Below are 25,864 nucleotides of genomic sequence, written 5' to 3' on the forward strand. Positions count from 1 at the left end.
CGTAAAGGTAGTTTACGTCATTTAAAGATTTGGGGATGACCAACACATGTATTGGTGTAGAACCCAAAGAAATTAGAACGTCGTTAAAAAATATGTCTATTTATAGGCTATCCTAGAGAGACAAATGTGGTTATATTTATGATCCTCAGGAAGATAAAGTATTTGTATTGACAAATGCAACATTTTTAGAAGAAGACCACATTAAAAATCATCAACCTCGTAGTAAGCTAGTATTGACTGAGATGTCCAGAGAAACTACAGATAAATCAACAAAAGTTGTTGATCAAGTTGGTCCTTCAACAAGAGTTGTTGATGAAAATGGAACTTTATATCATTTTCAAGAGTTCAGAATGTCTCAACGTAGTGAGAGGGTTGTTTATCAGCCTGACCGTTACATGGGTTTAATAGAAACTCAAGTCATTATACCTGATGATGGCTTAGAGGATCCATTAATTTTTAAACGGGCAATGGAAGATGTGGACAGAAACCAATGGATAAAAGCCATGGACCACCAAATGGAGTCAATGTATTTCAATTTAGTATGGGAACTTGTAGATAAACCAGAAGAGGTAAAACCTATTGGTTGCAAATAGATGTATAAGAGAAAACGAGACCAAGCTGGTAAGGTACAAACATATAAAGCTAGACTCGTGGCAAAAGGGTTTACCCAAAGAGGGGGGGGGGGGGGGGTAGACATGAAGAAACCTTCTCTCCAGTTGCCATGATTAAGTCTATTAGAATACTCTTGTCCATTGCTGCCTTTTATGATCATGAATCTATCAAATGGATGTCAAGACATCTTTTTTGAATGGCTATCTTGACGAGAGTATTTATATGTCTTAGTCAGAGGGGTTTATTGCACAGGGTCAAGAGCAAAAAATTTGCAAGCTTAATAAATCCATTTATGGTTTAAAACAAGTTTCTCGATCCTAAAATATGAGATTTGACACTACAATCAAATCTTATGGCTTTGAATAAAATGTTAATGAACCTTGTGTTTACAAGAAGATTGTCAACAAAACTGTAGCTTTTCTTGTCTTATATGTTGATGATATTATACTCATAGGAAATGAAGTATAATTTCTGGCTACATTAAGAGATGGTTGTTTTCGCAATTCCAAATGAATGATTTGGGAGAAGCACAATATTTTATTGGGATCCAAATACTTCGGAATCACAAGAACAGAACGCTGGCATTGTCTTAGGTGTTTTATATTGACAAGATGTTGTCTAGATATAAAATGTAATTTCCAAGAAAGTTATGTTACCTTTGAAGGAGTATATCAGCATGCAGCAGAAGCAACAAGTATCAACAAGTATTCTAATTCATTAATTTTGGCTGTAAATAAAACATGCTTATACAATAATAAGAATGTTTCAAGTAATACCTTTGTAGAACCTCTTGAATCACGAATTCAGCTGCAGATCTTCTCCAAATCTTCTTGTGAACCACCTCAAGATCCTCCCTACTATTCTCTTTGAGCCTTATATTGAGTGGTGGGACTCAAAATAAGCTTGAATGAAAGGAATTTGGAGAATGAGCTCACTGATGTAACTTGAAGAACACTTCTTTAACCTCACAAGTTTTCAACAAAACTTCAGCAAGTTCTTCAACTATTACATGCCCTATTTCTACTTCCATCTTCTCTATTTATTGCAGGACATTCATGCAAAAAAGAAGGTTGCATGAGGTGCAACTCATGCTTGAAGATTGAATCAATATTCAAATGGACAAATGAATGAGCTGCTTGATGAAGGTGAGTGGAGAAAACCTATTTTTCTCATATTTGTGTTTTCCAAACTTTTCCAATATCAAATTGATTTCCAAAAAATTTGACAATTGAAAACTTTATTAATTTTGCAAAATTAATTTCATAAATTAATTTTCTAATAAAGTTAATAATAAATAATTAATTTTACACAAATTCCACGTTCATGAATCCATATTCATGAATTTAATATTTAAATCATATTTAAATTTTAATTAATTCTCCAATTCCGTTTAATTATAAAATTAAACGCATAATTATAACACATATAATTACTTATTCCCTTAATTCTAATTTGAACATTTCAAATTAACTTATCACGCTACTCTAGAGCTAATCCATTTACGAGCTAGTAAGGGGATCTCGCGGACCTACAGATTATGTGCAACGATCTAAGATTAATTGGCTAAACTCTTTACACCGAATTAATCCCTATTCGTTAACTAATGGGTCACTCCATTAAAGCCCATAGTTGCACTCCCCTCACTGTAGATATATTATGTCCACATGATTTAATCATAACTAGTAAGTTGACCCTTCACATGTTGTTCATAATAATGGTTGGGTCAAATATTTATTTTACCCCCGAGATCACGTCTTATTCCTTAAGTTCTTGCTGATTCTCTAATGAATAATTGGTTTGTGATCCAGTCACTAAACCAGATCCCTCTCAGCCCAGTGAAAGGGTGTGGCCCCTTGTTCAAGACCTGGATTTAGTACTTAAGAGAATAACCTTTCTCCTATCCCTAAATCGAGTAGGTGTGAATTCCATCTTGCACCCTATGCCCCCAGCTATTTATCCGGTCTTACTCCTGAAATGGGAGGCTCATTGAGCTGGCGCTGTTGAGCCAACCCTCAACTATGAAAATCTAAGGATAATCCTGAATAAACAGGAATTCATAGTTAGCTTAGGATTAAGATCGAGTTACCTAGGTCATTTAAGTGAAATAGTCAGTCTTATACAGTAAACAACGTTATAAAGTAAGAGTGACTTATTTCTTTGTCCGATCTTTATGAAAACTCATTGCATAGGATGCCCCCACTCCTCATGTCAATACATGAACAAATCTAGATCACTTTGTTTGTAGTATCTTTACAACAACTTGTAACAGCTACAGAGTAGGTCGCATCCAATAGTGTTACCAAAATAAGGTACCCAATCTTAATCATGTACTATACACTGTTTTGGCTGTTTACTCGAACTTGATCCATCTCTATGTCTCTATATAAAGTTCAAGTATTCATATAATAGTCATGGATTTTAGTTTATTAGATTTAGATTTTTACGTATCCAATTTATAGAATCAATAATAAGTTATTGACTATAGAATATGTTTATCTTTTACAAACTGCGAGTTTTAGGACGTAAAACCCAACAATATTCCCACTTGGACTAAAAATCAAGTGGATCAATATATACAAATATATACAATGTTGAATTACATTGAGAGAACAAAAAGTATAAAGACGATAAACTAGGGCATTAGATACCCATAAATTTTCAACTATTGTTGATGCAATTGTCATTTCTCTGGACATTTCATCTATTACTAGCTTACTGTGAGGTTGATGATTCTTTATATGGTCTTCTTCTAGGAAAGTTATATTTTTTGATACAAGTACCTTGTCTTCCTGGAGATTGTAAAAGAAACCATCTTTTGTTTCTTTTAGGTAGCCTACAAATAGGCATACTTTTGAACGACGTTCCAACTTTTTAGGATTTAGCACCAACACATGTGCTGGGCAACCCCAAATTATGAAGTGACGTAAATTTCCTTTACATTCTCTCCAAAGCTCATAAGGTGTTTCATAAATACTTTTCGAGGGAACTATGTTCAAAATATATGTTGCAATCTGAATTGCATGACCCTAAAAAGAATTTAGTAATTGAGTATAACTCATCATGGGACGAACCATGTCCAACAAGGTTTTATTTCTCCTTTCTACTACACCATTTTGCTAAGGTGTGCCAAAAGCTGTAAGTTGAGACTGGATTCCATGTTCTATCAAATAGTTCTGGAATTCTAGGTCCATATACTCACCACCTTGATTTTGTCGTAGTGTTTAAATTTTTTTACCTAATTTATTTTCAACCTCAGCCTTATATTCTTTGAACTTTTCAAATGTTCCAGACTTTTGGTGCATCAGGTAAATATGGCCATACCTAAAATAGTCATCAACAAAGCTGATGAAGTATTCATACCCTCTTCTAGCTCTAACATTCATAGGACCACAAAGGTCTGAATATACCAACTCCAAGGGTTCTTTGGCTCTAAACCCTTTTCCAGAAAAAAGATCTTTTAGTCATTTTACCCTCAAGAAGGAATTCACAAGGTGGTAATGAACAGTCTTCTAACTTATTTAGATGACCGTTCTTAACCAGTCTTTCAATCTTGTTGAGATTTATGTGACCCAGTATCAAGTGCCAAAGATAGGCATTTGGAGAAACTTTCATTTTCTTATGAGTCTCAACAGTTTTAAACATCTCTATATTCAAAACGGCTTTAACCTCAGTCGATTTTAACAAATACAAGTTTTTTTTTAAAAAAAAAAATTTGCAAAACAAATTTGGTTCTTTCTTATATTGATGAACACTTCATCATTTTCAAAAGAAACTTTATAATTTTGTTCTAGCAAACAAGAGACAAATATCAGTTTCCTTTTCATAGAATGAGTGTAATAAGCATTTTTCAGATAAATGTATTTATCTCCTATAAATAAATTCATATCTCCCACTGTTATAGCTGAAACAACCTCCTTGGTCCTTACCTTAAAGATTGTTTTGCCTTCTGTCAGCTGTATCCAGGAAATTGTTTCCTGTGAGAATGTACAAATATGATTAGCAGCACCTGAATCAATTATCCGACTTTTATCGTTTTCCACTAACCATGCTTTGATAACAAGTAAACCATATTTATCTTGTTGTTCGAATTTTTCATTCTCATCTATATTATTCCAATATTTAGATGAGTTCGGAGATAGAGGAAAAACCTCTGTTAAAACTCTTTTGGTATTATCAACTGCTAGTAATTTGTTTGTTGATTCGATTTTACCGTTATCTAATTTGGAAGTGAGTATTCTAAAAGAATTTGACATGCTGAAAAAAATTATATAAATTCTAGTTAGCAAATTGCAACTAAATCCAAAATCAAGTTTTAGCAAACACAAGTAATAAACAATAAACTTATTCTGAAATTCAATAAATTTTTATTAAAGTTTGATTCAATAAAATTGTATTGAATATATGAATTGCTTATTTCGTTTTAGAAATAAATCTAATAAATTAAAAGATCCACGCCTATTACATGAGTACTTAAACTTTATGTGGAGACATAAGAGTGAATCAGATTCGAGTAAATAGTCTAAATGATCTATAGTATATGAATAAGATTTAGTGTCTTATTCTGGTAACACCATCGGATGCAGCCCACTCTGTAGTAGTTACAAGGAGTTGTAAAGTGCTATAAATGAAGTGATCCTGATTCGTACATGTAGTGACATGAAGAGTGGGGGTGTCCTGTGCAATGAGTTCGAGTAAGATCTTACCAAGAAATAAGTCACTCTTACTTTATAACGTTGTTTACTGTTTAAGACTGACTATTTCACAACAATGACCTAGGTAACTTGACCTTAATCCTGAGTTAACTATGAACTCCTATTTATTCGGGATTATCCTTAGATTTGCATAGGTGAGGGTTGGCTCAAGAGCGTCGGCTCAACTGGGTAGATAGCTGGGAACATACGGTGCAAAATGGAATTTACTCATACCCGCTTATAGGGATAGTAAAGAGGTTGTTCCCTTAAGTGCTGACTCCGGGTCTTAAACAAAGGGCCCGAGAGGGACTCAATTTAATGATCGGATCACAAACCAATTGTTCATTGGAGGATCAGTGGGACTTAAGGAACAATAGGTAATCTCGGGGGTAAAATAGCCTTTTAACCCAACCGTTGTTACAAATAACCTGTGAATGGTTAACTTACTAATCATAGTTATATCGAGTGGGCACAATATATCTACAATGAGGAGAGTGCAACTACTAGGCTTTAGTGGAATGACCCGGTAGTTAACGAATGAGGTTAATTCGGTGTAAAAAGTTTAGTCAATTAATCTCGGATCGTTGGAGCTCATGATTTGTAGGTTCATTAGGTCCCCTACTAGCTCACAAATGGATAAGCCTTAGAATAGCGTGATAAATTGATTTGAAACGTTTAAATTCGAATTAAGGGAATTAGTAATTATATGTGGTATAATTACACGTTTAGTTTTGGAATTAAACATAATTGGAGAATCGATTAATATTTAAATATGATTTAAATATTAATTTCATGAATATGGATTCTTGGTAATGTAATTGGTATTTACCTAATTTAATATTTGATATTAAATTAGTTAAATTGTTTAATTAATTATTAATTTTGAATTTTGAATTTTTTTTTTTGTAAAATTAATAATTTTTCACTTTTAAGTATGAAATTAAAAAACTGAAAAATGACATTTAATTTTGAAAATGAATTCAAAATTAATAGAAAAATAAAAAATGGAGAAATGGAAAAACCTACAAAAAGTGGGATTTTCCCACTTTCTAACCGAACATCTTATTCATTTCTCACTACCAAAAATTGGAGTTGAAGTTGGCAGAATTTGATGCAATTGGATTGCATGATATTTGAGGATATATCACATAAGCTTCAGCTGAAAAACTCTCATGCAATTGATTGAATTTGCTGAGAAATTCTGGAGGTTGAAGAAGGTCTTCGACCTTGGTAAACCAGTGACCTCTTATTTTTTCCCTAATTCAAGCCTATTTTGAGTCCCACAACTCAATCTAAGGCTCCAAGAGATTAGTGGTGGTTCACAACCAAAGGAAAAGGAGATTTTACCCGAAGATCAAGATTCAAGAGGTTATTCAAAGGTATGTGTTGAAACCCTCTTAATTTTTGTGAACATGTTTATTTTGATGTCAAAATTAATGAATTAAAATGCTTAATGATCCCGTTTTCTTACGCTGCATATTTCTGTATTTCAATAATTGGTATCATAGCATCATTTAAGCATTCAATTCGAGTTAATTTTGGCTTGGTGAGTGTTTTTCATAAGTTGTATGAAAATGGTGAACTAATGTGGTTTTTTCTGAGTTTTGGCATTGATTTCTCTTCAATTATGTAGTAATTCTTGTAACTGGCTCTTGATTGATGGGTCATAATGTGTGATTAAGTGTCTGTAATTCAACTAAAGTTATTAGATTACAATTAGGTTGTAATTGAAGAAAGAAGTGAAGAAGGTAGAGTAGCAGAAATTGAATTTTCAGCCACTGCCCAATACTCGATGCATGATGCCATACTCGATCATACTCGATGGCATTACTTGATGATATTTTGGTGCATACTCGATGCATGACACCATACTCGATGCATGATGCCATACTTGATGGTACTCGATGGCATTTACTTTACGTTATTTTAATGCATACTCGATGCACAATGCCATACTTGATGGTATTTAGTGAAATACTCGATGCTCGATAGTACTCGATGCCATACTTGATACTTGATGGTACTCGATGGTTTTTTGCCCCGTTCAACCTAATTTTGAGCATTTGAGATCCGGTTCGAGAAGTTTGGGTCCGGTTCAAGGTGGTTCAAGCGGTCTAGAAGTATTTTGGAGCCAGTTTGGGTTATTATTGTAATAATTAGACCTTTGTTTGCTTGAGAATGCCAAAACTAAATCATATCAGTTTGTGTTTAATTCTTTATGCATGTGATGTATGTTATAATTAAATAAATATTGTATGTGCATATAGTATGCCATGTAGATTTAAAATTCCACCATAGGAAGCATGTAACATGCATTGAAAGTATGTTATAAGTTGTTATAATATATAGTATGCATGTTTAGGGCTTCAGATGTTTTAATATAAGTGTTATATCAAATCATGAGATATCTGATGTATGTTGAGGATGTATACCATGTCTAAAGTATTATAAGTTGTTATAAAATTGGGCTAGACATTTAAAATTCATAACAAAGATAAGCTGTATACTCACGTAGGTTAACCACTTGTTTTAATAGTTAAAATAGATCGTTATCTTATAAAACTTGGGTTACAAACTCAACCGGTATATAATCCTATCTAAGGTTGGAGGTATTTAAGTTGATGGTCTATGGAACACCTCCTATCTGGAGATTATGGCCGAATAATTGAGCGTTGTTAACCAGTTTTATGAGCAATATATGAGTGGTGTGAGGTTTTAAAACTAATTTATCACTTAGACATCATAGGTTAAATCCAAATATAAATTTTATACTTGGATAAACACCTAGACTTATGATGTTTAATTATTCGGAACAAACCTGAGTAAAGATATACCCAAACAAACATTAAGACACTTCAGTGGGAGTTTAGTAACATATATGATATGTTATTAGAACATGTCAGTGGGAATTTTAAAATGCTTTAGTGAAAGATTAATAACATATACGATATGTTATTTTTAGCTTTCGTGTCCTTAAGCACTCTAGAATCAGTTGCAGACCCTTGGGAAGATATATCCAGACAGTGCAATCACAGAAGTCTATACCCTTGGGAACCTTCAATCCGTGTGGTTGAGAAACTGCATCCCTAAGCACTCTAGAATCGGCTGTAGACCCTTCCCACCCTGGCGGCACAAATATGAACTCATCAATTGGATAACAGATAGCAAGCACATTCGTGGCTGTCTCACCTTTCCGAATACAATATCGAGGACGATCGCCTGTACTTACATCGACCTTGATGTATGTGCCATCAAATGCACCCAGACAGTTCTGTATGGGATCATTAATTGACAAAAGGATAAACATTTCCTAGATTCATAAAAATCTAGAACCTAATATTTAACCAGAAATGGAATTTAAATTGTTGTAATACCTCAAACCACTTCCACCTACTATCAGTGCAGTCGCTCGTGATAGGCTATGGTTTTTTCAATAGTAACTCATGAAGTTATAGTATTGTGGTTAGAACGAACCTAAAATGCCCCGAAACAGTTTCTCCAAACTGTGCGAACTATCGTCCAACTACCCGATTCTTAACGTCGTGCACCAAAATGTGGAGGAAAATTGCCACCATCTCTTGGACATCAACGCATTGAGTAGGTGCCAGCCAACCAGTAATCCTAAGCATATTACAGAGGATGGCAAAAGTTCGTCTATCCATTTGCGTGCTCTTGCGACAACAGACGTCATTCTTATAGATAAGTTGAAAGAAGTTTAGCTGCCTAATCCGATGTCTAATGTGGGAGGGTTGGTTCTCTATTCTATGATGGTCATTTAGTAATAGGGCCAATGTTAGGAATAGTTGTCGTTGAGACGTGGTGATGATTGAAAGGATAGTAAAGACTGCTTCATTTTTCATATTTTGGGATAGGAACCTAAATCCTTAGGATACAAAAGGAAAAATAGTTTTATGAGGAATTGGGTCTAAATTGAAATACATTACTACAACTTCATTCGAGGGTTTAACTAGTAGATTGGTAAATTAATCATCTCATCCTTAAATCCACATATATATAAAAAAGTAAGACTTTACATTTGAATTATATTAAAAATCTATGATTTACATAAAATTTTAAAAACAAAGAGTAGCAAGTAGCATGGTCTTTTTTATGATTTATATTAAAAATATATGATTCAAATGAAATCTATTTATTTATTTTTATTATTCTTTCATAAGTTGGTTAAAGGATTTTTTTTTATTATTATTAGTATTCTTTTCATAAGTTGGTCAAAGGTATGTGAAAGTTGTTGCATTAGCCAAAGTTGATAGAAAGTCCGTATTAGTTTCAAAACTTTACTAGGAATGAAACGTTTCAAAGATTAATTACTAAAATAAATAAATAATTTTTTTTAACTAAACATGATTATATTAATTATTACTAAAAATGAATAAATTAATTAGAATATTGATAATTGACCATAATTTATATATTGATAATTTATTTTAAAATAATTAAAAATGATTACATTGCTAATTTATATTAAAATAATTAAAAATGATTATATTAATTACTGAAATTTATTAAGCCTAAGTATATATTTATATTTATCAATCAATTAAGCATATTTTTATTGTTCAATCTTCCAAAAATAAAAATCTCACATTTTTGCAAGGTAACTTAGGTAACTTCAATAATAAGAAGCATGTAAACATTAAAAATAAATAAAGACAATGCAAATACTCATAACAAAATTAAAAATTAATAAACAGTCAATAACACCAAAAATAATAATACCAAACAATTATCAAACAATTCGTGTAATATCAATTGTAGAAGGAGGAAACACCAAAAAATACAACTGAGATGGAATATAAGGGAATGAAAAAAAAGTAACACGTCAACCTCAAACTAATTGCATATTCCGTATTAGTTTGGGCTGCATAACAAAACAATAAAAATAAGTTAGAAAAATTCTAGAAATACTTAAAATGTAGGAAGAGAACTAGTTCGAATAGAGAAGTATTTATGTTGCTTCTATGAAGTACGATATGGATGGAGAGTCCACAGATTGCCAGATCAAAACACAATGAGGCCTCCTACCACCCAAACCAAAAGTTAGAAACTTAATAATATGAAAATAACATAACCAAACATTAGAAAGTATAGAAGGAGAAATTGAAGTTAAACAATTTACCAGATTGACAAAATAAATCTTGGACAATGGAGGCTCTCAGCAAATAAAGAAAGACCAATGTTGTTGTATAGGAAAAGTGAAGGGAGAGAGGTGGTTGTTGAACATTAATAATAGCCCCAACAAATATATTTTGTTTAAAAAAGAAAAAAAAAAGTGTGACCAGCCTCAGAATATTAAATTTACATCATAGGTAAATGAAATTAAATCCAATTAATAAATTGGTTGAGTCATTAATGAAGTAGTTGAATGGGTAGTGGAAATACGCAGATAGAATAAAATCAGCAAACAATTCATTAATAAAATCAACAAACAATCAGAACAGTCATTAATAAAGTTGGTGGATGGTTTAATAAATGAAGTAATTAATAATGCATAATATTGAAAACATGCAAAAATAAATAAATAAATAGGTCTAACACAATTCAAGATTCACCGGGGCATTAGAATTAGAACAATATTAAAAACGAAACAAACATAGAATCAGTAGGTTGCATGTTCAGAAAAATTAAATATGGCATGGAAAAACAAACAAGCCGTGAAAATGAAAATTTAAGGAGAAAGACACAAAACAAGACTCAATATTAACAACGAAACAGACAATCAACCATGTTTAGAAAAATTAATCATGGCGTGGAAAACCAAAACAAGGCATGGAATTGAAAATTTGAAGAGAAAGACAAAGAACAAGACACAATATTAAAACCGAAACAAGACACAAAACAAAGAATCGATAGATTGCATGTTAAGAAAAATAAAATATAACTGGAAAATCAAAACAAGGTATGAAATTAACTATTATCGATAGAAAGTCATAGAGCATATACAGTATTAAACACGAAACAAGACACATAAAAGAGAATCAATAGGTTGCATGTTTAGAAAAATTAAAAATGGTTCGAAAATAAAAACAAGGCATGAAATTGATTATTGTCAAGAGAAAGACACAGAACAAGAAACAGTACTAAAAACGAAACAAGAAACAGAACAGTCTCATCGATAGGTTGCATGTTTAGAAAAATTAAACATAGCTGGAAAATCAAAACAAGGCATGAAATTGACTATTGTCAAGAGAAAGACATAGAACAAGACACATTATTAAAAGCGAAACAAGAAACAGAACAATCTCATCAATAGGTTACATGTTTAGAAAAATTGAACATGGCTAGAAAATCAAAATAAGGTATGAAATTGACTATTATCAAGAAAAAGACAAAGAACAAGACACGATATTAAAAACAAACCAAGAAACAGAACAAAGAATCAATAGGTTACAAAATTAATCATGACATGAAAAATCAAAACAAGGCATGAAAATTGAAAATTTCAGGAGAGACTCATCAGTGGTCGATTTAGGGTTTAGAAAACGAACCTGAAGTGGATAGCGTTCTCCTCCACCAAGCTGCAATTTCTTCAACCAGTCCCTGCCATGCATCCAACGATCGACGTCCGAAGCAACAACGAGGACCAAAAACAAATCATACAACAGGTTATGGGTGAATGGAGGACCGTCAAAGCGGCAAGAACATGGTTGAGGACAAGATTGAAGCGGCAAGGGATAAAAGGGAAAACACCAGATTTGTGAGAAAACACTAGATCTGTGAAGAAAACAACAAATCTGTGAAGGAAAATGAAATGGTGACATAATACAATACACGTGAGAGAGATACGTGGTTGAGAACAAGCTTAAGGAGAAGATTGAAGCAGCTAGGGTTTTAGAGGATGGTTGAGCGAATGGTTGAGAGAGACGTGAGAGAGAGGATACCGATACGCGTGAACTGGAAGGAAAATGAAAAGTGACATACGATACGTGGAGGAAAATGAAATGGTGAGATACGAAAGTATGAAGGAAAATAGGCCCACAAACAATTCAAATCGGTGAGATAGGATTATGGGCCCCCAAACACTGAGATGATATACCAACTCATGTTATACCATCTTGTGTTGGGCCCCCAAATAGCCTCTTATAGTTTTATTACATGTACATGTTTTCATTTGATTGTCACTAGAGGATAATGACATATCAGAATCAAAATTGTTGGTATTTTCTTTGATTTCAAAATTTTGGTCATAAGAGGATTCTTCATTGCTATCTGATGAAGAGTTGGGCGTCTTATTCTGGTAACATTATCGGATGCGGCCTACTCTGTATGGAGGTGTTAATAAATTTAATAATTGAATTTTTAAGTCTTCTTCTATTTCTAAGTTATAAATATTCCATTTTATAGGACAATTGGGAGTTATTGTCCTTTTTGCCTATATTTATAACAAAAAATTTATTTTCTTTTCTTAGTAGTTTTATAATTTTTAAATCTTATTTTTTACTTTGATTTATAATTTTGTTTGTTTTGGTTATTTTGAAAATATTTTTGGCTTTTGTAGGATTTCCAGTAAAGTTTTCTTCTAAATTTCTTTGGGTTGTTTTCTTGCTAATGAAGCCTATATTTTCTCATAACCATATTGAGCACAAAAAGATCCAAGTTCCTACTTTTGCTTATGAAATTCATTTTTTCATTTTTGTTTTTAATTTAATGTCTGTGCATAAGGTTAATATTTTATTGTTGATAAAGTTAATTAATTCACAATAAGTTAGATTATCAAAAGGAATTGTACCTTGATAAGTTTGTCTTTTTGTTTGGCATACAATTTCAGCAAATAATTTCGGTAGTCCTGAGAGGAACTTTCTCTCCAATATCATATTGTAGTCTGTTTGGGTGTGAACTTTACTTTAAAAAACATCTTTATACTATCTTAAATCTTGAAGTTTTGGACAAGTAAGGTTGAAAAGTATTTCAGAACTTCGTTCTTAGAATTTAACGAGTTCCCCTAAAAAGTTATTGGTAATGGTGTAAATCAAAGTTGCAACAACATCTTGTGTTTGATTTAGTCCCGAGTCACTTTGTTCAACTTTAATAATGGTTATGATTTTTTTGTTATTACTTCAAGATACACAATTATCCCACCATCCTTTTAAATTTCTAGTGAATCAAAAAATTAGCATTTAAGCAATTTGGTGGTCAATATTTTGATGTATCTTATAACCAGTGGCCGTTAAGGTCATCTCATGCATTAAATTTAGAATTTGATGTTCAGTTAGGCCATCTATATTCCATTCATAAGTGTCATTTCCTATATATTGAGTACGAGTTAATTGATGTCTTTCTTCATATTGCATGTCAGGCTTGATTTAGAATAATAATTTTTTAATTTTGGGTATCTAGGATTTGTTATCTTTTGAAAGGTAAGGTTTTGAAATTGTTCTTCTAGGTTATTACAAAAATTCTCTTCTAGTTTATGTATACCAATAGTTTCATTTATGATGTTAACTTTTGATGTTTTTGATGAATTTAGATTTAAATTTTATAATTGAAGGTCAACTTTGTCTAAAATATTATTAGATTTTTTACTTAAACAATTAATTTATTTCAAATCTATATCTTAAATTTCAAAAGGTTTAAATAAAGGTTTTGTTTTACCAATTGGCTGAGGTTTGATTTTATAGGATAATGTTGGGGTTGGAGTTTAGATCTTATTCTCTCCACTTGGTTGGCTGTTATATGTAGGATTTTAATGGAATAATTATTTTGTAATTTTATATTTTTAATATCTTTTAATGTTGGTAGTTTTGTTTTGCTTTTAGGTATGTCAATCATTTTAAAAGGAGAACCTATTACTTCTTGATCATTACTATTTTGAAACTTAATTTCTTCTAAAGGAAGATATGGAGATGTTAGAATTTATAGTCTCCCATGTTGGAGACGGTATTTGTGTTAACAGTTTGATGTGAATAAGATGTAATATTTTGATAATACGTCCTGTATTTCATCCAATGGAATAAATATATATTTATTTTGAGTTTTTCTATTGTTTTATAGTATTAATCACGAATCTCACTTTGTTCAGTTTTGTTAAAGGATTCAAAAAATATATTTCTTAATAGTATGTTTTTGTTAAATCAAAATTCTTTATCTTATTCTATTTTATTAATTATAAGAGTTTAGAAATAACATTTAATTGATTGATATCTTGCTTATCGTAATGAGTTGGAGATAAAGTTGGATCATTGTCTTTTGTATAAAAAGATTGTGGTATTATATTATCAAAACGTACTCCTTAAAAGTTTATAGAAGTACTTGGTTGAGAAGGTTCATAAGTAGTAGAAAATCTAGGAAGTTCTATTATTGAAGATTGAAAATATATTATTACACTCTCATCTTCATTTTCAATAGTTTGGGTTAATTTTGGATTTTCAATCGATGGTTTAAAGGCGTCTTCTAAATTCCATTTGGAATTATAAGTATTTTAATTCCAAGATAACATCCTTGTAGTAAAAGTATTTGAGTACTCAGTATTGGCTTCCATTATTAGGGTTTGATCTTTAGGAGAAATCCCAAGAGTTTTAGGGGATAAATTTATATGCATTAATTTGTAATATATTTGAAATATTCCGGATTTACTTTGTGGTTTCCAATCCATATTTAGAATTTTAATATCAAGTATTAAAAATTGAAGTATATTTGGATCACTTAATGAAGCTGAAAAGTTTGGATAACGATGGAAGTAAACTAGTCATCTTTCTAGATTTGATTCAACTACAGAGACTATTGAATTTGAAAAATTTCTATGTCTTTTATCACGGAATAATAATAAAATTTGAGCATCTAATCCTATCCTATAAAGATGTTGTTGGGAATGTGACCAAAGTCCCACATTGGTTAGATAAGAGAAGGATCATGGGTATATAAGAGAGAATGACTATCTCCATTGGTATGAGGCCTTTTGGTTTGAAACCATATTACGATACACGTGAGAGGTTTTTTTTTTAAAAAAAAATGCTATATGAAACTTTTGACTATTGACTATGAGAATTATTTGCATAATCTTCAATTATGTTTGAGTCTTTTGTAATGTGGGTTGTAGAGAGTATTTTTCTAATTAACTTAGACATTAAAATTTAAAGCTTAAAATCTTTATTTAGATTGTAATTGTCTATTGTGACATATAATCAATATACTAAAATTCTACAACTCTGTAACATCAAGCTTACCAATGTCTTATGATTATATTGTCGAGAACACAAGGTTTACCAAAAGAATTAATTACCAAAACTCGGTTATTATCACAAAGGATACCTATAATAATATTAAGATAAAAGGCTAATAAATCATCAATGCTATATTAATGAGTGATGCTGGTTTTGATACCATTTTGTAATGCATTGGCACATTTGAAGGTGACGCTCCCAATCTCTATCTTTTATACCAGCAATGCGCAATCTGCCCCCACAATCCTCTTCTCCTCCTTCGCATGAAGACAGCCGACAACAACTATGTGCTCTAAGATTCAACCCTGCCTCCAACCGTATAGTCTACCGCACGCCGTTGACCGCTGCACTCCGCTGTCGGCTAAGTGGTTCTTCTCCGCGTCGGTAAGTGGTTCTTCCCCGCATCGGTAAGTGGTTCTTCACCATCCCACCCCCCAATATCTTTATTATGTGGAGCCTCACCAACGAATAAAGTCGTTAACTGTGTACTCTGTCGCCGCAGTTTTTCCAGTTATCGTTGCTATTGCCACCGTGCAGTCATCGATGGAATCGACTAATGAGTATTGATGGCTGTTTTGTGGGTTTGTGTTAAACTTTTGGTTTTCTGGATTGCTTTGATTATTGATTTGTTTCGAGGGAATTTTAGCGATTGGTCTAAAACACTTCAATGCAGTGTATTTGTGTTGGTTTACCTCTTTTTGGATTTGTTTTAGTTTATAAAGTTGGGTTCTATCACGGATAGTTTGGATATTTGTGTAGTAGTATTTTTTTATTTTAATTGTTCCACTATTTTTAAGAATTTGATTACTCAGCCCTTAACCATTCCAAAGTAGAGAAACATAGGTTATGACAGTCCAAAAGCGGCACAATGGGCTTCTTTTTGGGTCCACAAATGACCATCAACAAAAAGAACTGGGCTGAATTGGCAGCTCAAAACGCATTGGGCCCAGTTAAGTTGCAAAGGGAGGGGACGATCGGCCCATGAACTTAAAAGTACAAACAATGTGGGAATAAATATTGTTATTATTATTACTATTAACTTAAAAGTCACGTTAACGCAGTTTTTTTTTTTAAAAAAAAAATTTATTATTATTATTTAATAAACATTAACTCAGTTAAAATATATATTATATATTTATATATATAAACCTTCGATCATTAAAGTCTCTGTATGTATATATACAATATATATATAATCAAAAAGATTTGAAGGGGTTAAAAATCACTTTTGGTCTTTATACTTATAATTATGTAACAGTTTCTAAATCTCACTATGTAACAATCTAGTCCTTGAACTTTAAATTTTATAATGATTTAGTCCTATCATAGAAATTAATGTTAAAGTTTGACGATATTTCATTGATAGATAAATCGTTAAATTCATTAGAGACTTAATATTTTTACAAAATACAAAGGTTACATTATAAAGTATTAAAATTGACATATGATTTTGATATATATATTTTTTTACTTTAGGGACTAAATTCTTACAATGTCAAAAGTACAAGGGTTAAATTATTACATACTAAAGTTCAGAGACTAATGTTACAAAATTAAATATATAGGGGATGTTTGGGGTAGGGATTATTCTAAAATAACTATAATAACCACCTCTTGCTACGGTAAATATTATTTCAAAATCCATAATTAACTACGGTTTACACTATTTCAAAACTCCCATTTGTTACCGCAATTGCTATTTGCTAAAGTTTTTTCTGTTTTACATTCATCATTTTTTTATTATTTGTTGTAGCGTTTACCATTTCCTCGTCAAACTAAAATAGTTTATACCTCAAACACATACTATTATAACTTAAACTAAAATAATCTACACCCTAAACACAAACTATTATAATCAACTGTAATGTCCTAGTACTATAATAACTAATTTCTTACCCCAAACGCTCTAATAGGTACTAAATCATTATAAACCAAAGTTTAGAGACTAAATTGTTACATTTTTTAATGAAAGTTCATAGATTAGAAGTTTTTTTAACCTTAATTTCAAAATGTATCTAAATTTTGTTGTTCGAGCATTTATCGGACAAAAAGTATAGCATTGATTTATAAGTAAAATTTATGTCAAAATTATATCGAAATGTGAAAATTTCAAATTGATCATTTCATTACGATTTGAATCCCACAAAAAGGGCCATAAGAGGTTTCATATATGTTCGAGTAACATTAGATATTTATATGTGTTGTTTGTTTTTCAAAAAATTACACATAAGTACGAGTGAAGATTTGAATCTTGATTTTTAAAGGGGTAAATAGTGATTAACTGAAAATTTATCAGGTTGAATGTGAGAGATTAGAAATTAATCATATAGTATTTAGAGGATGCTATGATGAAATACACTATGAGAATGAAAATAAGACTTAAGAGGGTTAGCTTGAAATTATTATACTTGTACACTTTTGGAGAAATCTTTTGAAACTTTAATTTGACTGACACAAGTTCTAACTCCAAAATCCAATTTAGATTTGTGTTCAAAACAATATAATAACTAGGAGAGAGATGTTGAAGAAAAAAATATTTTTTTATTTATTTTGGAAAACATTTGGGTCCATCGGATGGATGACCCAAAAATTAGGCAAAAAATGTGAAATGACCCTTTTTTTTAAGGAAAAAAAATGCCGAATGACCCTTTGTTGACGTCAAATTCAAGTGAAATTACTAAAATATACTCGCATGCACGCGAAAAAGTAGTCTCGCTCTTGCTTTTTAGCTCGTCTCGCTCTTGCTTGTCTAGCTCGTCTCGCTCTCTCTTATTTTTTCACTCACAAGTCATTATATCTCTCGCTCTAGCTCGTCTCATTCTCTCTTCTTCTTTTTTTCACTCACAAATCACTATGTTTCTCGCTCTAGCTCGTCTCCCTCTCGCTCATCTCGCTATCTCTCCGTTTCATCACTCACAAAATCACTTATCTCTCTGCTCTCTTTCTCATAAGAGTTGGTCGCATCGGAGCTGCTCGCAAGGACTCATTGTGCCAGAGAAGAAGAATAAGATGTACAGAGGAGAATAAAACAACGTGCAAAGAAAGATTTCTCGCACCAGAGAAGAAGAGGAAAAAGAAAAAAGAAGCTCGTCTCGCTATCTCATCTTTTTTCTTCACAAATCACTATGTCTTTCACTCTAGCTCGTCTCACTCTCGCTCTCTCTTTGTTTCATCACTCACAAAGTCATTCGTCTTTCTTGTCTCTTGCTCACCAAAGTTGGTCACATCAGAGCTACTCGCATGGACCTGCCGTGCCAGAGAAGAAGAATAAGACGTATAGAGGAGAATAAGTCGGAGAAGAAGAAGATAACGTGCGGAGAAAGATTTCTCACACCGGAGAAGATGAAAAGAAAAAATAAAGACGATAATGTAACTTCACGTGGTCATGAGATCAGCAAAGGACATTTGATATTTTTTTCAAAATTTAGGTCATTTATTATTTTAGACCTTTAAAATGAATCTTTTGAGCAATTAATCCAAAACATTTTTCTTTCCTTATAAAAATATCACTTTTTTCTTTTACTTAGAAAGTTGAAATTTTTTCAAAATATAATAATGAGAATCTTGAAAATACAAAATATATATTCTTTGAAAAAGTAAATCCAACTTCCAAAAGTTTTTATTTAAATAAAATAAAGTATTAATTTACTTTTTAACGTTCACATATTGAGCTTTCCAAGGTTTCAATGAAAGAACACCCAAATAATAATAATAATAATAATAATAGTAACAATGACTATGGAAAGTTTTGGGATTTGTATTTATTCTATATCTTCGTTTTTAAATTTTGAGTTTAATTTCAATCTTTAAATCTCAAAATGTACAATTTTACTCTTGATTTTTTTTAAAAAAATTTGTTTATTATTATTATTTTTTTTACAATATGTGGGGGATCTAACCTCTGACTCGAGGTTATCGTACATATTTGATATCATTTGAGCTATGCTCAATTTTTGCAGTTTTATTTAAATTTGGTATTTATGTTTCAAGATTTATACTTTTAATATTGATTTTGTACTATATACTCACTTTTAGCATTTATTATTAATGTCAATTAACTAATTTAAAAGGAATTAAAAGAATTATAATTAATACCTTTTGTTATTCTTTCATCCCTATTTAAATTAATCTTAACATATTACTTAATGATTATTATAAATTAATCAATAGACCTTGACACCAAAAACTAAAAGTGAGTATCAAATAAAAAAATTGAGGTTAAAAGTGTAAATTTTGAACCCTACAGACCAAATTAAAACAAACTCAAACATAAGAGTAAAATTGTAACATCTTAAAACTTAGGGAATAAATGGAAATCAAACTAAAACTTAAAGACAAAAAGTGTAACATGGTCCTCTCAATGCTCTAACGCCCACATCGAATATGGACCGAACTATCTCACGACGTCCTGAACCCAACTCACTATCACCACGTTTTGAGTTAATAATAAATAACTGGCAGGTTTCAATAAAGAGTGGTGAGCCGCTCCAAGTCGAATCCTAACTCAATTCTATACATCATAAAGACGAAAAAGACCCTTTGCCACTTTGAAACCTAGGAACCTAATGTAAACTCGATCTCAAACCTATGGATTAAAAATACATTTTTTTTTCCTTTATTTTACAAAGAAATAACGAAATTAGTGATGTAATCAAACATAAATGGATTTACTCATAATACTCACCTTAAAGAAATTAAAACTTATGTTGATTTGAACGTAATTTTATCCGTTATTTATTATGTTTTTCATCAAAATGTTAGAAGTTCGAACATCCACCTCATGTGTTGTTGAGCTCAAAACAAAGTTTAAAGAAAACCCTTTTGTTTTCATGTGCAAGTAGTAGAAAGGTGGGAGAAAAAAAGGTAGGAAATGTGAGATTGTGAAGGAGAATTTGAGTGGGACAAGATAAGATTCAAAAGGGAGACGAAGTATGTGGAAATGGAAAAGATAGTACCATTCACTATCACTAGCATGCACATCACTTCCCAAATTTCTCTTACTTTATCTTACAAGGGACATTTTTTTAGTGATTAAAGAGAATCATAAAAAGGGGTTGCTCTACATCTAAATTATTTCCAAACAATTATAAAAAAATGACTTGAGAAAAAGATAGTTCTAAGATTGATGTCGATGTAGAAAGCATGGAGATTAAACGAGTTTAACAGCTTTGATCTCATTTATTTGTTGGAGAGATTTCTAAATACTTTGAACGAGTGGCGATAACATAAAATAGTATGGTGATCCAATTTTCTATTCCAACTTCTAGATAACTGTCATACCATTCAAGAGCCAATTTCCATTAGAAAAAAATTATGAAGAATTTCTACTGTAATGATAATCTTAAAACGTTTGTGAAAATTATGAGACAATATTGAAATTTTTGAAAATATAAGGATATTTCTAAAACAACAATAAAATTATAGGGAAATTTGTTATTTCAAAAGATATTTGATTAGTTTCAATGGCATTATTAGACATGAATGTTCATAAGTAGGAATTCAATACTTGAATCTCTTTTGATGATTATTTTTCCTAACTTGTGAGGTAGATAGATTCAAACTTGAAAGTTTAATATGAGCTTAATTTTATTACTCCCTTCTTTCCAAGGTCTCTTCAATCTTCATATAAGAAACAAATTATGTTATCTATGTTATTGTCATCTAAAATTGTTATTTATTTATTTTTTAAGTATTTTTAAAATAATATTTTATTTAGGGGGGGGGGGGGGGAAGGTGGTTCCACTTTTATAGAAGACAGAAATATTTCTAGACCCTTGTTAATAAAATCAAATAAACTATACAATGAAAACAAATCCCATTAAGAATAGAATCTCCTTTTTCTTTGTAACAATATTCCTCACAATCCAAAAAATAAAATTTAAAAAAAGAAAAAGAAAAAAGAAGACCCATTCATTCTTCATTAATAAAGCAACTCCAAGGGAGAGGAGTATACAATAAACTAATAAAATACACATTCACCATTATCAAGTCATAGCAAAAGGCCCTGTTTCTTTTCAGGCTTTTAAGAAACTTGGGCCACTTCCCTTACCCCACCACTTACATGGAGAGAATCTTTTCCTCTAAAAAAAAAAAAAAAAGAAAAAAAAATGACCCAGAGAGCCAAAACTTTCCACCAGTGAGAAAATGTCACATATAGCCCCTAACTAGCCTAAGAGAGGTAGTTTACAGTGAGAGAAGACTTTGGAGGGTAAAATGGTCATTTCAGCTTTTTTTTCATTGGCAATTAGGGTTTCTACCAGGGCCTCCATAGTAAAAGAAGTGGCCCCAATCCCCATTGCTGCCTGTTTGAACATCATAACAATCAGGTTGTTCTGTGAATGTGCCAATGCCTTTTGGGGGTTTGAGATTATTGGATCCATCAACAACTTGAATGTTTCTAAAATAACTTGCTTTACCAAATCCTTCATCTGGGAAGTGGCCACTCCCCATTTGGGTTGAAGTGTGTTGTCCATTTGGCTCTGAGTTTACAACTTCACCTCCCCATTCAATCATGGAAGCACTGTCTGCTAAATATGAGAATAGGAATGAAGGCCAATACCCCATCACAAAACCATTTCCAAATTGCATCCACCAATGCCCTTCTTTTGGATCCTACATAAATCAATCACCATTATGTATGTTAAAAACCAATCTAATACAAACAAAACTAGTAGTTTAAAGTGGGTTATCATTTCAGATCTGGAAGCATGAACTCGAAAAGGGCCCGAGATTTGTTATGGTGTCTCATCAAGAGACATGGTAGGGTCAAAAAAGCTTACATACACTCCGACTAATCAAAATATCAATCACCATTACGTATATAAAAACCAATCTCATACAAACAAACTAGTAGTTCAAAGTAGTCATTTCAGATCTGCAAGCACAAACTCAAAAAGGGGTTGAGGCAGAGTTAAGGTGTCTCATCAAGAGACGTGGTGGGGTCAGACAAGCTTATATACACCCCAACTAATCAATGACAAAATCTGACTTAATTTACAGGTGGTCACTGTGATTTCATGGCGAGTTTTGATTATGGTGAAAGGATTCTTGAGGGGAAGGGGGATTTGAAATAGCTTAGCACACCGTGACTAATCAATGACAGGAAATGACCGTTGGGTCACTAGTGTTTACAGTTTATCGTCGCCTTTTGGTGGCCCAAGGCCAACCTGTCATGGTTAAGGCCAAGAGATTCTTAGCAGCATGAGAACATAATAATGCACTCTTGTTTCAAATCTCCCCCCACCCTCCCCATCAGTGCCCTCATTTATTGCTGCAAGGTATTTATTGATATGGCCAAAAGATTTGAAATGTCTAGAGTGATTCAATTGGGAATGGGACAAGCAACCAACATCTGATTCTTCCCCCACATGCCCTCTTTCATTGGTACTATCATTTTCATGGATATTGGATTTTTCTCCTTGTTTTAGAAAACACTATCATGTTATTTAAAAATAAAGAGGCCTGGTTTTGGCTTTTACCTTCCAGACAAGTATACTAATGTCGTATTGTGAATTTCGGTATGCTGAGACTGGAGAGATGCTCGCTCCCATTGCTATATCGCTGTTGATTTGAATAAAGCCTGAGCAGAGGAGGTTGTAACAGCCTGTAGCTTGATATGCATCACTCTGGAAAAGGGGAGGGGGCAGGGTAAGCAAAAGAAACAAAGACAATCGGAAAACAAGCAGGAAATGTTCGAATGTAACGCAGGGCTCACCGTCCAGTATGTGAAGAGTCTCGTGTTGTTATCACCGTAGAGATCAGGACTAACCTGTTTCATGGAAGAGAAATAATGGCAGGATATTAATACTGTTAAGAAAGAATAAGAAGTTATGACATTTTTTCTCATTTATATGTTCAATCATTTTGAGTCAGTAACATGAAAGATAATGTAGATGATTTATACCTGCCAACCAGCTTCAATGCTATTGAGATCTTCACCAAAAGAACCTCCTAAAATCCAGAGCTGTGATAAGCTAAACTCATTAGGCTGTTGTATACTGGGCTCCCACACATTCATAGTTGCTTTAGCTCCATAATACTTATCTCCTTCCACATAAGCTATTGCATGCTAAACAAACCCAAAAAGAACAAAATCAGAGCTGAAAAAAGAAAAGTATAAGAGAGATAAAATAAAGGGAGAAAAGTGATAATTACCTGATGACCACTCTGATTTATGAGATCAGGCTCAGCAGACCTTGGGGGTATTGGGGTTGATCTATGCTTCTTTCTTCCATATCTTTTGACTGAACTTGCTCTCAAAACATCTTCATGTTTAGTTCTTCTAATGGGGATAGTTCCATCAGGACACTTTCCATTAACATGCCATAGTTGGTTTATTGGGTTTGGTTTTTCACTGGCTTTCTCAGCTACTTTGTTCTCATCAAATAGCCCTTCTGGATGATAACTTGGCCTCATCTGAAAACCCAAACAGAACCATGAGAGAAAGCTTTTGTGTGTTATAACTTTTAAAGAGAAAGTGAGAGAAAACTATGGCAAAGAACTGTTGAAACAAGAACACACCTGGATTTTATGGTCTTTGAGGAAAGGATGGTCAAATGCAGGTTGATGAGACATGTGAACACAGTCAATTAGGTCCCCATCTGGACTCTGGTTCAATAATCAGAACAAACATGAGAACCATATCAAAGAGCTTACTAAACATAAACACCCAGAAAATCTTCTTTGTTCTAAACTATAAAAGGTTATAAACTCCGTCTTCAGCCAAGTTTTCAGTGAAGTTCAACAAATAGAAACAACAATATATAGTGTTTAGCTCCTGAAAAAGTTAAGATACAAAGATTTCAAGAGAAAATGTGAAGTTAACCTTATTTGGCTTCATAACATTTTCCCACAATTTCCCAGGAAACAAACAGAGTGGCACCAGAGGAAAAGCTCATTTGAGTATAAAAGGGAAGAAAGTAGAATGTACCCATTAATGTTTGGTTCCTGAGAAAATGAAGGAAACCAAACTTTTTCCCAGGAAGAAAACTAATTTCTCTTATTAAAACAAAACATTTTCTCACCATTTTCCCAGGAAACAAACAGAGTGGCACTAGAAGAAAACCCCATTTGAGTAGAAGGTCCCATTCTTGTTTGGTTTCTGAGAAAATGAAGGAAACCAAAAATTGCCCCACATTTTCCCAGAAAGTAAACCCCATTAGAGTAGAAAAGGGAAGAAAGTTATATACATCCATCCTTGTTTGGTTCCTGAGAAAATGAAGGAAACCACCCATTTTCGGTTTTCCCCCATTTTCTCACACTTCCTCACCATTTCACAGAAACCAAACAGATCAAGAACCACCACAATCAAAACCCCATTTGAATAGAAAACAGAGAGAGACAGAAAACAAACAAACCTCAATGGTTTTAACAGCAGGTTTGTTCAAACGCCTGAGATGTTTTTGCACCTCGAGCTTCTGGCGAGAGCCTGATTCCATTCTCGTCGCACAGCACAAAGAAATCATCCCCAAAACACAAAAAATGGCGACGAGAGCTTCCATGGTCCTGCATCTGCTAAATCGAGCAGAACCCATCTCCAAAAACACTCTCAAAATCACGGATCCACAGCAAATCCCTCAACCACACTCCAAATGGAGAAAAACCCGGAAGAAGAAGAAGAAGAAGAAGAAGAAGAAGAAGCTCAGTTTAAGAACAACAATGGCGGACGGCCACTAACAAAACCCACTTCACATAGAGCTTAAAAACGAAAAACTTCTCTCTCAAAAAACCCACACGCGCACTTCTTCCTAAAAAGCCTTGAATTTCTCTCTCTCCCTCAAGAAAACTGCCCCACTTTCTTGTCATTTTCCCTCCGATTCGGACTTTTGCTGTACAAATCATATTTTCTTTTTCGTGTGTTTCATTTCCTTTTTCAAAATCTTGTAATGGGAAACAGTTGATTTTAGGAGAACCAATGGCTTTGCTTTTGCATGGTCAAATTTTGGAGATAGGAGAGGAAAGATTTTTGGATATTTTTACTTGCATTACATTACATAATCTAAAGATGAATACTTTTTTCTAATGGGACCTTTTTTTTCCTGTCACCCATTAAATTTAGACTTTTCCTTCCACTTTCTCATTATTTAATCCGTCAAAGAAAAAGGAAAATAGAATAAAATAAATGAAAATTTGTTTTAAATGTCAAACTCCTCAAAATATTTTTAACTGCAAGTGTCTATAGTATCTATCTATAAATGATAATAGTCTATTAGTGATATATTGTAATATTTTACTATATTTGAAAATATTTTTGTTTATTTTTTTATATTTGAAAATAACTCTAAAATAAATATTAAAATATCATCATGGTCCCTTAATTAGAAATTTGTTTAATTTTAATGTATGTATTTTCAAATGTATAATTTTAGGAAATTTCAATAAATA

The 25,864-nt window shown here is 32.3% G+C and overlaps 1 protein-coding gene and 1 long non-coding RNA gene across 2 annotated transcripts; one reads left to right on the forward strand and one right to left on the reverse strand.

Moving 5' to 3' along the window:
- The first annotated feature begins 15,748 nt into the window (after window positions 1–15,748).
- LOC150038011 (uncharacterized) lies at window positions 15,749–16,256 on the forward strand. Its single transcript, XR_016527560.1, has 2 exons — window positions 15,749–15,888; window positions 15,984–16,256. It is a non-coding gene; the product is annotated as an uncharacterized LOC150038011 (long non-coding RNA).
- Window positions 16,257–21,374: 5,118 nt separating this feature from the next.
- Window positions 21,375–25,423, reverse strand: LOC120071884 (tRNA-splicing ligase (DUF239)). Its single transcript, XM_039024295.2, has 7 exons — window positions 24,838–25,423; window positions 24,002–24,088; window positions 23,636–23,896; window positions 23,385–23,549; window positions 23,196–23,249; window positions 22,960–23,106; window positions 21,375–22,093 (listed from the first exon to the last, which is right to left on the reverse strand). Exons 1-7 carry the CDS (start codon window positions 25,012–25,014, stop codon window positions 21,716–21,718), a joined length of 1,269 nt encoding a protein of 422 aa, XP_038880223.1. The 5' UTR covers window positions 25,015–25,423; the 3' UTR covers window positions 21,375–21,715.
- Between the last annotated feature and the right edge of the window lie 441 nt (window positions 25,424–25,864).

This window comes from Benincasa hispida, chromosome 2 (genome assembly GCF_027475165.1).
Source record: "Benincasa hispida cultivar pf3 chromosome 2, pf3_genome.v1.1, whole genome shotgun sequence".
Lineage (NCBI taxonomy): Eukaryota > Viridiplantae > Streptophyta > Magnoliopsida > Cucurbitales > Cucurbitaceae > Benincasa > Benincasa hispida.

What these genes read in the sequence shown, in the direction of transcription:
- LOC120071884 (XM_039024295.2), bottom strand. Translation starts at nt 25,014, where the DNA reads ATGGGTTCTGCTCGATTTAGCAGATGCAGGACCATGGAAGCTCTCGTC. An exon ending in CTGCTGTTAAAACCATTGAG is followed by an intron (nt 24,089 to 24,837) that starts GTTTGTTTGTTT and finishes TTATTGAACCAG; the next exon opens with AGTCCAGATGGGGACCTAAT. An exon ending in GACTCTTCACATACTGGACG is followed by an intron (nt 23,107 to 23,195) that starts GTGAGCCCTGCG and finishes CCCCTTTTCCAG; the next exon opens with AGTGATGCATATCAAGCTAC.